Source organism: Lepus europaeus, chromosome 8 (assembly GCF_033115175.1).
Source record: "Lepus europaeus isolate LE1 chromosome 8, mLepTim1.pri, whole genome shotgun sequence".
Classification (NCBI taxonomy): domain Eukaryota; kingdom Metazoa; phylum Chordata; class Mammalia; order Lagomorpha; family Leporidae; genus Lepus; species Lepus europaeus.
The window spans coordinates 11,671,081-11,684,876 of NC_084834.1; the positions used below are offsets into that span (position 1 = coordinate 11,671,081).

The window sequence follows — 13,796 nt, forward strand, 5'->3', positions numbered from 1 at the left end:
AGTAGACTGAGCACAAGAGAGCTGGGGATTACCCCAGGGGCACCTGCAGGAGTGTGTGGAGGGAGAGAGGGTGACGCTATTCTGAACTGAGGGGACAAACCCCTCCCTGGGATTCCTCTCCCAACCGTGGCTTGGGAGAGTGTACGTGTGTGAAGACTGATTTGAAAGGTGGGGTGACAGAGAGAGAGACTCTTCTATTCACTGTTTCACTCCCCAAATGGCCACAACAGCCGGGTCTGGGCCAAGCCAAGCCAGAGCCAGGAACTCCATCCTGGTCTCCCACACAGGTGGCAGGGGCCCAAGCACTTGTGCCATCTTCCGCTGCTTTCCCAGGTGCGTTAGCAGGGAGCTGGCTGGGAAGTGGAGCAGCCGGGGCCGGACTCAGGACTCCCATATGGGAGGTCAGTGTTGCAAAGATCAGCTTAACCCCCTGTGCCACCATGCCAGCCCCAGCCAATGAGATCTTGATGGCCTGAGGCTCGTTTTTGTGTGGCCGTGGACAAACTCCCGCCCCGTGTCTGAACTTGGACTTCTACCTCCACGAGACAAGGCATCGGACCAGCCAGTCTGCGATCGAGTGAGCCCACACGGACCGGCTCCCAACCCCTGCGCTCTCCTGTCCTCTGGCTCCTGGACAAATGCAGAGAGCAGCCAGGGAGGCTGGCCCTGTGCGCCAAGCCCAGAGATACTGGGTGCAGGCCCCCCAGCAGGCTTCCCACCAGGGTGCCAGACCCACGGACAGGTGGGGAGGAGTGCTCGGAGCTGCCCTGCTTCTGGTTTACAGGCCACCCGACCCCTCTCGCCTCCCCTGGCTCCTTCCTTCCAGGCCATCTCCCCGCCACACTGGGCAGAACTGGCCAATGCCCTCTGTGTTCCCCACCCCCACTGTGCACAGCTGGTGCAGGGCGCTGTAGTGAGCGTGTGAGCACTGGAGCAGGGGAGCTGTGCGCCCTGCACTCCTGGAAGCACCCTGTAGAGCTGGAGCCCACACACACACACACACACACACACACAAGGGAACACAAAGAGCCCAGGCAGAGCGGCAGGGGCAGGGACGACCTCAGAAGCCAGCAGGGCAGACCCTGAGCTGCCGCCTCTGACCAGGGCTGGCCCCGTTTCCCTGCTGTCTGTCCTGAAAGCCACGCTTTGCATTTCCGGATGTGGAGCCGACCTTGACCTTGTGTCAGGCCTGAGATGCGCTGGCCAGTGACCTCCTTCCAGGTGAACTGCCCATCTCGAAGCCCCATCCTCACCCTCCCGCCTCCCGCCCCCAAAGCCCCCAGCTGGCTGCCCGGTTTCTCCCAGCTTCCCCCAGGGTTTGGCATCCAGAGATGGGCTTGTAGATTCAGGAGGAGTCAACTGAATGCTACCAAGAGAGACGGCCTGAGAAGGGACACACAGGGACAGAACAGCCCCGTCACACAGGGCCAGAGCCACCCTGCCCCCGCCTGCCCCCTGCTGAGCACCAGTCCCCGCGGCCCTGTCACTGTCCCCAGCACCTCACCCCTTCAGCGCAGCATCACGGGCACTGTCACCTCCTGCATATTACTAATTCTCACACAAACACACACACACACACACACAGGCTGCACGTTATCACCCCCATGCCCATGAACACACGTCAGCTGCCTGCGACACCTGAGAGGCAGCCACCTCTGGAGTCTCCCCTTCCACATCTACCGTGTCCCAACCCCAGGCGGGCAGCGCCACCTCCCCACCAGCCCCTCTGCCTTCATCCCCACAGAGCGAATAAAGGAACCACAGCACGAGGCCCAACCGACCAGGGGAAGTCACTTCCTCCGGACCTCCGGGCAGGGCTCTGTGCACCTATCACCAGCTCTCCCGCGTTGCCTCTCCCGGTGACCCAGGTCTGCAGACCCTGAGCCGCCGTGTGAGACAGACACACTGCCCGAAGAAGCCCCCTCCCTGGTGGAGGCCGTGGCTGAAGCGAAACTCCCGGGGAGCTGTGGTCTGTGCCACACCACGCCTTGAGCACCTCACACAGAGGCGGCATGAGCCGGACCCGTGCCCTTCTTGCCTACAAGGGAGGAAATCTGCCTTTTGCCGCCACCAGATAACAGTCGGGACAGGCAGCCATAGCCACGCCACGAGCACCTGACATCAGCAGCTCCGGACGGGACCACCCACCCACAGCAGCCAGAGAGGAGGGACGGGCAGGGACGTGCCACCAGTGGGGTTGAGTCTTGCCTGTGGTGGAGCCAAGGGCATGAAGGCAGCAGAGCCCCAAGCAGCACTGGCAAATAGGAGTCACTGACACAGGGACCAGGACTGGAGGGACTGGGGGAAAGCCGGCAGGGCTGGGACAGTGCCTGGTGGGGGGAAGGGGCCCCTCCCACCTGCGCGCACACAGACACACACAAACACACAGCTTCCCCCACGCCCTCCCCGCCGTGACCTCCCATGGTGGTTCACCTGGCCCAGGCTCGAATCCCCCAGGGCCCAGCCTCTGATCCCCGTGTGGGCTTGTGGCAGGCCGCTCTCTGCTGCCTGCGAAGGGCCCACCCACCTGGCAGAGCAGGAGGACAGGGGCTCTGGGGGCCGCTCTCCAGTGCCCAGGCCAGGAACTGCCTGGAATGAAGCCAAGCATCCCACCACCCAAAGGTCAGGCAGACGACGAGGGAGAAAGCACAGAGAACCCCCCAACACACACGCTTGGCCAGTGTGCACCTGTCACCAGCTCTCCCGGGAACCCAGGCCGGCAGACTTCTGAGCCAAGCCCCGGGGTGAGATAGACAAAGCACAGTTACACCCCCGCTGCCCTAGGCCAACTCCAGCCAGGTGTGGCCACAACTACAGAGACCAGGGCGGCGAAGTGGGAGCTAGACTGGCAGCTGGGAGCCGCTGCTCGTCTCTCCCCTTCCCTGCCGCCGTGGTGGAGGAAGGCGTCCCCGGTGATCAGGACTGAGGCCCGCTCTCCGGCTCTCTGCAGGACACAGGGGTGCCCCCGCGCCCCTGCCAGCGTCAAGGCGGTCCCCTCCGGCCCCGGAGTTTCTGGAGCCGGCAGCATCAGCCCATCAGCAAGTATTCCCCGCGAGTAATTGGACGCGATGGAAAGAGGACCATCGAGCTCCTGAGTGGAAGTCTCTGGATATCATTTAAGGCACAAAAAATGAAAGGCTCGGGCCTCCCGCCCACCACCGCCACGACATCATTAATCTCAGCAGAAAGCATCAGCGCTTCTATCACTGCGACCGGCCCGGACGCACCAGACAAATTACAGCCCGAGCCGCGCTGCGCCGCCCGTTATTAGGTCGCCCTGGAATTTTTGTGGTTTTTTTTTTTCCCCTCCAGGGCCACTGTCCCCTAACAAGAAGCTGCCTCGGCAGAGAAGAGAGCAAGACCAGGGAAGAGTGTGGCTCAGGCAGCTGGGTCAGGCACAGGTTCCCTGCCCTGGGGGGATGGGGTGGCTCAGAGCCGGATACCCAGGGTCCCCACAGAGACTGCCCCTCGGGGCCGGCGACGCCTATGGGCACTGCTACGTGTCCTGGCTGTTCCACTTCCAGGCCAGCTCCCTGCTAGCAGGAAGGCAATGGAAGATGACCCAAGTGCTTGGGCCCCTGCCACCTACATGGGAGACCCAGATGGAGCTTCAGGCTCCTGGCTGTTGTGGCCGTCTGGGAAGTGAACCAGCAGATGGAAGCGATAAATGATAGATAGATAGATAGATAGATAGATAGATAGATAGATAGATAGATAGATGTCACTCTGCCTTTCAAATAAATCTTTAAAAAGAACAAGGTTCCCACTGCTGGCCAAAGGCTCCCTTCCAAGGTCTCACTGGTTGTTCGCGCACTGTCAGCTGTATTGTATTGGAAACTCGGAGAAGGCAGGCATGAGACCAGACAAGGGGCTGGGCTCCCCACAACACACAGACCTGGCAGAGCCCAGGAGGGGTTAAAAGGGTCCCCGCCCCCCAAGTCTGCGACTCCCCCAGCAAGGTGTATTCTAGCAGAGCAGCCACCGCCCCCCCTCCTCCGAGTCCCCAGGCCCCTGCGGAGGGGGTCGGCAGGACTAGACTAGAGGGAGCATCCCTTTGCCTACAGAGCCCTGACAGGCCTGAGGGGCCTGTCCAGTTGTCCTCAGCCTCCAGGCAGGAAGCTAGGAGCAGAGAGCGGCCCTGTCAAGGCCATTCCCAAACATCCCAGCCCTGAACGGGAGTGAGGCGATTGCCGCTGCCCCTGGTTCTGCAGGATGGGAACAGTGCCCCCTAGGGTTGTGCAGGGAGCGACCCACCCCAGCACCCTGCCCTGAGCAGCCCAGCCACTGGGCGGCGTAGGAGACGGGCTCAGCCAGCCTCCTCCTCCTCCTGGGGCCCTGCCCCAGCCCCAGCCTGCGTGGGTCCAGGGAAGCAGTGCGGTGGCCGGGGGCACACGCGGCAACACCACCCTCTTCCTGCGTGTCCTGCAGTCCAGGCCAGAGCAGTGCCATGCAGGAAGGGGCTTTCCTCCCCGTGGTGACCACAGAAGCCACAGCTCCCATCTCACCCCACACACCCCCGAGGGCCTGACTCACCCTCTTCCTTCTAGAACTTGCTCTGGGTCAGTTCCTCTTGCCTCTGTGGCAGGAAGCAGTCCGGGGGCCGGGAGGAGGGGGGGAGGGGACAAGGCAGGGGCCAGGGGGAGTGTAAGGAGTCGCAGCCAAGCCAGGGAGGAGGCGGAAGGCTTGGCAGCCGCATCCCTGGGTCTCAGGAGCCTGAGAACCGCAGAGACCTCGGCAGCAGGGCTGGGAGGGAGCCCACGGCCCCCCGGGCACACAGCTCCTGTTCCTCCCCGCTGTGCTGCAGAGGGGAGCTGGGCTCTGTCAGGCGCAGGGGATTTCTCCCCGCCGGCCTGCCCTGATCTCGTGGTGGGTTTCAATTCCCTCCTTCCCACCCAGCGAGGAAGGCCCCGTGCCCTCGTGCCTGCCACACACCAGCTCGCCCACGAACACACACACACACACACACACGAGCATGCTACCCCACCCCGGGGCAAGGGGTGAGACCCCAGTCCCTCCTCCCCAGCCAGCCAGGTCCCTGGGGTCCCCGGCCTCTGAATGGACCCTCAGGCGACCCCGGCCCTTGGCAGTCAGTGCACGGCCGCTAAGTCAGGAGGGATCCGAGAGGGATCCAGGGGGCCATCACCCCATCCCTGCACCCTGAGAAGCTCCCTGACCCCGGTGCTCCATGCTGGGCCTCCATCAGCCCCGCCGTGACCTGGGGAGAGTGGCAGGGTTCTCCCGGTAGCGCTGAGTGAGGGCGTTGGTGTAGAGCACCTGACACACAGGAAGCCTTGTCTAAGTGGGTGCCTCACTGCCACTGCTGTTATTATTACTTTTAGCACTTGCCTTGTTGCTATGGTCATTTGGGTTTGGGGATGGAAAACTGCCCCCTCCTTGAAATGCCCGCAGCCCCCCAGGGGGAGGGTAAGCGGAGAGGAGGCATCAGCGGCCTGGCATTCTGCCCTGTTGTGAAAGGGGTGATGAGTGCTGATGGGAGGAAGATAGGTGGGGGAGCGAGTGGCGTGCAAGTTCCAGGAGCCCCCGGCTCCTGCTCTGTGGGCATCAGACACAATGGGTCTCCACTGCCCGCAGCCTACTGACCCCTGCCCAGCTGGGCCCCGGGCAAGGTCCTCCCCAGCCACTCCCTGCACCCAGAGAACAAAAGGACAGAAGCCAAAATCCGCCCCACCCAAGAAAAGTAGGTATGCTCCACGCCACGCATGGGGCAGAGTCACACCGACACACCATTCGTTCTCTGAAATTCAGACCCCACTGGGTTCCCTGCGCTTTTTCCTAGCAAACTCCTGCTCCAGGGTGCCTGAGACCCAGGGTTTGAGAAACAAGAGCGTGGGATGCCTCTGACCCCTTCCCCGGGGGCCTCTCCCCAGGGCCGGGCTGTGCGTTCCTTGCCCAGCCATGGAACCTACTCACACCTGGCCCAGACCATGTCCCTCTGTGCAACCGTTGTCTTTCCCCTAATGAGGCCCCTTCCAGTCTGGGTACTGGGTGGGCTTCTCCAGGCCCCACGCCTGGGGGCATTCCCCCCACGCCTCCAGGAACCTGTCCTGGGAGAAGGACGTGGTTTGGGTCTTGTTGAGGGAGAAAATTGAGAGGATGGCACAGACCCTTGGGCCGATCTCATCTGGGCAGCTGGGGTGGCCAGGTGGGCGGGCATGATCACAGCCTCGGTCATGGGGTCAGGGAGAGTGGGGCGTGTGGAGGGCGCGGGCACAGGCAGCCCACCCGCCTGGGCACTTCCTTTGTGCACAGGAACAGGGTGGCAGAGCTATGCTAATTAAAGGCCACCGGGGAAGGAGACCTAAGGGGTCCCGGACTTAGCCTGGGCCCCGTCCCAGGGCCCCTGCATCCAGGAGCCAGGCACACTGCCCACCTCAGCCCGGTGGCCAAAGTTGTCAGGCGCCGTCTCCACCGCCCCAGAGCTCCTCTCGGGGCCCCCTGCCCCTGCTTTCCCGCTCACCGCCGGCCTCCCCATTGTCGGTGTGTCCTTCCAGCCTCTTGGAAAATGGACATCTTCCTGAACCGTTACCACCTGAATGAACCGGAAGCAAGCACCCAGTTCATGACCCAGAACTACCAAGACTCGCCCAGGTTCCAGGCTCCGGGCAGCGACAAGGCCAAGGACAGACGCAACTAGAGAGGACTGCCTGCTGCCAGACCGCCGGGGTCACCTAACAGCCGCGAGTCCACGCCGCCCACGCCCACCACCTACGGCCTGACTGTGGGAGCCCCTTGGGTACGGAACCCTTCTCCTCCTGCTTAAAAACAACAAAATCATCCAGGCCCTGGTGTCTTGTTTCCCATCCTCCTTCAAAGAGCCAACCAGAGGGAGCCGGCCTGCACTGAGGCTGGGATTTTGCTGGAGAGGTGGGGCACGGAGCAGCAGGAGTTGGGGCTCCAGGCACTGGCACTGTCCGTCCTGGGCTGGGATGCTGGGCCAGAGGGCAGCTGCTAGATCCTACGGCCGCCCCCAGCTTCCACCTTCGACACCATTCGTGACCACTGGCACCGGCTCTGTGCCTGGCTGGGTCTGGGGGTACCATGGGTGGACGGACGGAGGGAAACGTTGAGGCTCAGGGAAGGCCTCGGGACCTCAGGGCTGGAAAGGGGGGGATGGTGATGGGTGACAGTGGGAGTGGTAACAGGAGCAGAGTGCATGCCGGATACCCCGTGCACACACACACATACACACATATACACACATTCATACACATACACACATTCACATACACATACACACACATATACACATATACACACATTCACATATACACATATACACATTCACATACATACATACACAGATACACATACATTCACATATGCACACATACACATACACACATATACACACATACACATACACACATATACACATATACACACATTCACATACACACATATACACATTCACATACATACGTACACAGATATACATACATTCACATACACACACATTCACATACACACATATACACATTCATACACACATACACACACATTCACACACATATACACATATTCACATACACACACATATACACACATTCACATATACACATATACACACATTCACATATACACATATACACACATTCACATACACACATATACACATTCACATACATACGTACACAGATATACATACATTCACATACACACACATACACACGTATACACACATACACACATTCACATACACACATATACACACATACACACACAGTCACATATACACACATATACACATTCACACACACATTCACATTCACACACATATACACACATACACACATTCACATACACACATATACACACACACATGCACACATATACACACATTCACATTCACATACACATACATGCATATACCCATACACACATGTACACACACATACAGCTATATACACATATACACATGCATACACCCACACACACCCATACACACATTCACATACACACACATACACACATCCATATACATCCATGCACATATACACTCGTGCATATACACATATACACATACACTCATATACACGTATACACATATACACACATACACATATACATGCACATACACATATACACTCACACATACACACACACAACACACACACATATATACACATACATACACACATATACACATACTCACATTCACATTCACACAAATATACACATGCACACATACACAGACTCACATACCCACACATATACACATACACACATACACACACCCACACATGTACACACACATTCACATTCTCACACACACAGGAGCCGCTGTGCCTGGCGCCAGCATGCATAGCACTCCCCCAGGAAGTGAAAGGCCGGGAAAGTGGCTAAGATGAAATAAGCTGGGTGAGGAGGAAGAGGCCAGCCCACGCCAGCCCTCGGAGCCACGTCCACCAGGCGTCGGGAAATCACCGATCCACCAAGCGTCGGGAAATCACCGAGCGTCCAGCCAGAGGGAGGGGGCAGGTGTGGGACCACAGGGAAGGGCTCTGCGGGCTCTGTGGCACCCTGCTTCCCTGCGCGCCCTCTGGAGGCCCCCGCCCCCCCCCCCCAAAGACCCCTAGAGAGGCTGCTCCTCCCGTCTCACTCTCAAAGCCCACCCCCCACACCAGTCCTCAGAGCCCACTTCCACTCAGCCCCTTCAGCTGTTTCCCTCCAAGCGTTAATAACACCCCCTCCTTGACTAGGACTTGGCCACCTGGGGGACTCCCACGCACAGGGTGCTTTGAGATGCCCGGATGAAAGCAGCAGGCTTCAGCGGGATCCAGATTGTAGCCTTCTTAGGGGCAGGCCCCGTACGTGCTGAAGGCAGAAGGGCCCTGGCCAGCCTTCCAGCCCGGCTGAGCGACTTGTAACCACTCCGACAGTTTTAGCGGTGGGGATGGAAAGAATGCAATGGGCACGGGAGACAGAATTTGTGAATAGCAAGGGAATCAGATGATACCCCACCCCCAGCCCCGCTCCCACCAACACCCTCCCATTGATAGGTTCGGGAGTCCAGTTGATCGGCATCAAATGTTTGGGTCCTGGAAAGGCATCTGAGGGCCAGCATTGTCACATAACGAGTTAGGATGCTGCCTGCATCCCATCTCAGAGCCAAGTTGGAATCCCAGCTGCTCAGCTTCCAATACAGCTTCCCGCTAATACACTTGGAAGGCAGCGGATCAAGGCCAAAGTGCTTGGGCATCTGCCACCCGTTTGGAGACCCAGATGGAGTTCTGGGCTCCTGGCTTCAGCCAGGGCCAGCCTCAGCATTTGGGAAATGCAGAGAATGGAAGATATTCTCTCTCTCTCTCTCTCTCTCTGCCAGTCTGCTTTTCAAATAAGTAAGTCTTTTTTTTAAGATTTATTTACTTATTGTAAAGGTAGAGTTACAGAGAGGCAGAGACAGAGAAAGAGAGAGAGAGAGAGAGGTCTTCCATCCGCTGGTTCACTCCCCAAATGGCCACAATGGCCAGAGCTGCGCCAATCCAGAGCCAGGAGCTTCTTCCAGGTCTCCCATGTTGGTGCAGGGGCCCAAGCATCTGGGCCATCTTCCACTGCTTTCCCAGGCCATAGCAGAGAGCTGGATTGGAAGTAGAGCAGCCAGGACTAGAACCGGCACCCATATGGGATGCCGGCACTGGAGACGGCAGCTTTACCACTATGCCACAGTGCTGACCCCAGTAAATCTTCCTTTAAAAGAAGGAAATAGGGGCCGGCGCCGTGGCTTAACAGGCTAATCCTCCGCCTTGCGGCGCCGGCACACCGGGTTCTAGTCCCAGTTGGGGCGCTGGATTCTGTCCCGGTTGCTCCTCTTCCAGTCCAGCTCTCTGCTGTGGCCTGGGAAGGCAGTGGAGGATGGCCCAAGTGCTTGGGCCCTGCACCCGCATGGGAGACCAGGAGAAGCACCTGGCTCCTGGCTTCGGATCAGCAAGATGTGCCGGCCGCAGTGGCCATTGGAGGGTGAACCAACGGCAAAAAGAAAGACATTTCTCTCTGTCTCTCTCTCTCACTATTCACTCTGCCTGTCAAAAAAAAAAAGAAGAAGAAGAAGGAAATAGGGACTGGTGCTCTCTGTTATGTCTTGGGAAAGCAGTGGAGGATGACCCAAGTCCTTGGGTCCCTGCACCCACATGGGAGACCTGAAAGAAGCTCCTGGCTCCTGGCTTCAGATCAGCACAGCTCTGACTGTTACGGTCATTTGTAGAGTGAACCAGCGGATGGAAGACCTCTCTCTCTCTCTGCGTCTTCCTCTGCCTCTCTCTAACTCTACCTTTCATATAAATAAATCAATCTTAAAAAAAAAAAAAAAAGAAGGAAATAAAGAAAGGCATTTGGTGCCACTCAGGACAAAAGGAAACCCAGAAAGTGGGAGCTACTGACCCCCCCTCCCCCACACACACACCCGCACGCACACACACACACGGGCACACTCCCTCCTGCCCTACCAGGCAGGCTGCCCCACAGAGCTCTAACAAGAGGCAAAAGCCAGCGTCCGATTGTGGTGTGGTGGACGGAGCCTCCGAGGGGACCTCTCCCCCAGCTCCTGCACCACCAGGGCTGCAGTGTAATTGGCAGCTCCGGTCGGGGCCCAGGCCAGGATAAACAGAAGGTCAGCTTCCTAGAGCCGCCCCAAGCGGAGACACATCCCCCCCCCCTTCTGCTTTTAATTCTTTGTGGCCAGCATGTTTATTTTGGGTGAGGAAAAAAAATCGGATGTTTATCCTTCGAGGAAATTATCGGCTTGCTTGCTCCCCCCGCCCCGCCACCACCTCCCCCCGCCCGCCTTTCTTTCACCCTGTCTTTTTGAGCTTTGGATGCTTTGAGTCCAACAATGGCCAGAGAAACCACCCCCCACGCGCACACACACACACGCACACACACACACATCCCCTCCTGGCCCCAAAATGTGGGAAAAGAACAAAGCTGGCCCAGGCAGGAGGTCCCTGGAAGCCACAGTGGTGGTCACGGTGGTAGACAGGGGAAACATCTCGTGGGACCTTGGGGGAACCCACTCTCGATACAGCCTGCTGGGCCTCTCACCTCTTTGCTTCTCACTCCCTCCTGCAGGAGGAAACAAGATAGACGTAAAAAAAAAAAATTGCTTTGAGATTGCTAATGGAGTAGCCAAGAAAAATACTTGAGGTCTGACGCGATTGTTCTCTCATCACCATCCCCATATACCATGTATGGAGTTCTTTCTGTGTACCAGGCACCGTGCCACACACGTAGCGCGTGGTATCTCATTGAACGCAACCCCACTGGCTTCACAGCATCCCCGGAGGCCTTCCGACCTGTCTCTCCTCCGATTGTCACAATAACCTGACAACTCAGGCCATGTGTTCTTGCTGCCTGGGTGAGGTCAGATTCCCTACTGAACCTGCTCCCGGCTCCATAATGAGCAGTGGTGGAATCTGGTGTTAGCACGAGCCTTCTCACAAACAGTGGTTAGAGGCCAGCAGGCTATAGAAAATAAAGGCCAGCTCATTTATCCAGCCAGGAGCTGGGATGGGTCAGAGAGAAAGTTGGAAGTTCAGAAGAACTGAAGACTCCAGCCATCCCAAACCAAATGGGATTTGTGGGAAGGGCCAAGGGTTCCTGGATACCGAAGTCAACAGCCTGGCCCAGCCCAGCGCCACAGCCTCATCTGTTTCTCATCCTGGGATCCATGGAATCACTCCCCCACCCCCTCACACCTGTATGATAACTGCTCTTAGGTAAGGAAGAGAGGTGGAAAGGGAGGGAAAGTTACTTAGGAAGACTCAGTGTGGATGATGATGGTGGTGATGGTGATGGTGGCGGTGGTGATGGTGGTGGCGATGGTGATGGTGATGGTGATGGTGGTGATGGTGATGGTGGTGATGGTGGTGTGATGGTGGTGGCGATGGTGGTGGTGATGGTGATGGTGGTGGTGATGGTGGTGGCGATGGTGATGGTGATGGTGGTGATGGTGGTGATGGTGATGGTGGTGTGATGGTGGTGGCGATGGTGGTGATGGTGGTGATGATGGTGATGGTGGTGGTAATGGTGATGGTGGTGATGGTGGTGTGATGGTGATGACAGTAGTGAGGATGGTGGTGATGGTGGTGTTGATGGTGAAGACAGTAGTGAGCTTGATGGTGGTGATGGTGGTAGTGACGATACTGATCAGGATAGTGGTGGTGGTGGTGGTGATGGTGATGGTGATGGTGGTGATGGTGGTGGTGGTGGTGGTGGTGGTGATGCTGGTGTTGGTGATGGTTATGGTGACAGTGAGGGTGGTGATGGTGATGGTGATGATGCTGATGGTGGGGATGACGACGGTGATCATGATGAAGGGTCAGCTGAGTAGCCCAGGATAAAAAGGAAGCCTCATCTATGCATTGGGGGTGTAGTTTTGAAAACACAGGTTTTTCTACCTAGCAGATATAAATTCAAACACAATTGCTGTTGTCTGATAGCCCTAGGACTTGGAGCAACTGACGTAAATGTTCTGGACTTGTGTTTCATTGAAAACAAACAATACAATGGGAAAAAGCGGGAACCAGTGCCTTCCTCCCAAGATTTGTTGCGATGGTTCACCGCAGTGTCAGGAAAGGCACCAACACAATGCCTGCGGGACAGGCTGCTCGGTACGTGTGTTTTTCGTCTCCCTCCCTGCCTCCACCTCACCTGTTCTCCCAGCTCCCGCCGGAGCTAGCCACAGGGTCTAGGGTAATGGTAAAGAACCCTTTCTCCAGGTTGAAACTCCTTCCTAAGAGATCCATCAGACCCTCAGCAGCCCAGGGAAAGGACCAAACACCACGGGAGCCTCAAGCCCTAGCCCAGAAAACCCCTCCCAAGCTAAGCAAAACATGGGGAAGCTTGGATCAGAAAAGACAACCCTGTTCCTTAGCAACTAGCAAGCATTTCCCCGTAGAGACAAAGACCCTTCACTCACAAGGCTCCCTGCCCCCAGCCGCTCTGAGGCCCGGGCCCCTGTGGATCTTGGGAGAGGAGGAACAGGAGGGGGCACAGCTGTCTCCTCTCCGAGCACCAACTTGGAGCACCAGGTCCAAGTCGTCCTGCCTGGCGCTGAGAGGACATTTGAAAGGGAAAAAGCCAAGTGTCCCCGTAGAAAGAGACGGAGCCTGAGTTGGGAAGAACAATGCAGGTGAGAGTGCAGGACCAGCCCGGCCACCCGCTGCTGTGGTGCCGGGACGAGTGAGCCTCCCTCTCTGGGCCTCAGGCCTCTCATCTATAAGCTAGTTTGGAATGGGTGTCCTTCGAGGCCCCTCCAGCTGCGTGTTCCTCGGGTGAATGGCTTTGCTGGGGTTGGGGGAAGCTTGCCGGAGTAAGACCCCCTCCCTCTGGCTGCGAGTGAGCGGAAGCCACCTGGACTGGGTAGAACCAGCATTGTCCCAATCAAGAATGCTAAAGAGAGGCCGGCACCGTGGCTCACTAGGCTAATCCTCCGCCTGCGGCGCCGGCACCCCGGGTTCTAGTCCTGGTCGGGGCGCCGGATTCTGTCCCGGTTGCTCCTCTTCCAGTCCAGCTCTCTGCTGTGGCCTGGGAAGGCAGTGGAGGATGGCCCAAGTGCTTGGGCCCTGCACCTGCATGGGAGACCAGGAGAAGCACCTGGCTCCTGGCTTCGGATCGGCACAGCGCGGGCCTTGGCGGCCATTTGGGGAGTGAACCAACGGAAGGAAGACCTCTCTCTCTCTCACTAACTCTGCCTGTCAAAAAAAAAAAAAAATGCTAAAGAGCTGAGTGGGTTTGGCTGCAGGAGCCAGAACACCCCTGGGTGGGGCGGGGCGGGCGGT

At 57.8% G+C, this 13,796-nt stretch overlaps 1 protein-coding gene across 1 annotated transcript in view; it reads left to right on the forward strand.

Moving 5' to 3' along the window:
• Positions 1 to 6,667, forward strand: part of PEBP4 (phosphatidylethanolamine binding protein 4) — a 212,541-nt gene extending 205,874 nt beyond the window's left edge. Inside the window, exon 6 of the mRNA XM_062199008.1 lies at positions 6,513 to 6,667. Coding sequence (XP_062054992.1) covers positions 6,513 to 6,655 — 143 coding nt within the window. The 3' untranslated portion in view covers positions 6,656 to 6,667. The remainder of the gene's footprint in view (positions 1 to 6,512) is intronic.
• The last annotated feature ends 7,129 nt before the right edge of the window (positions 6,668 to 13,796 follow it).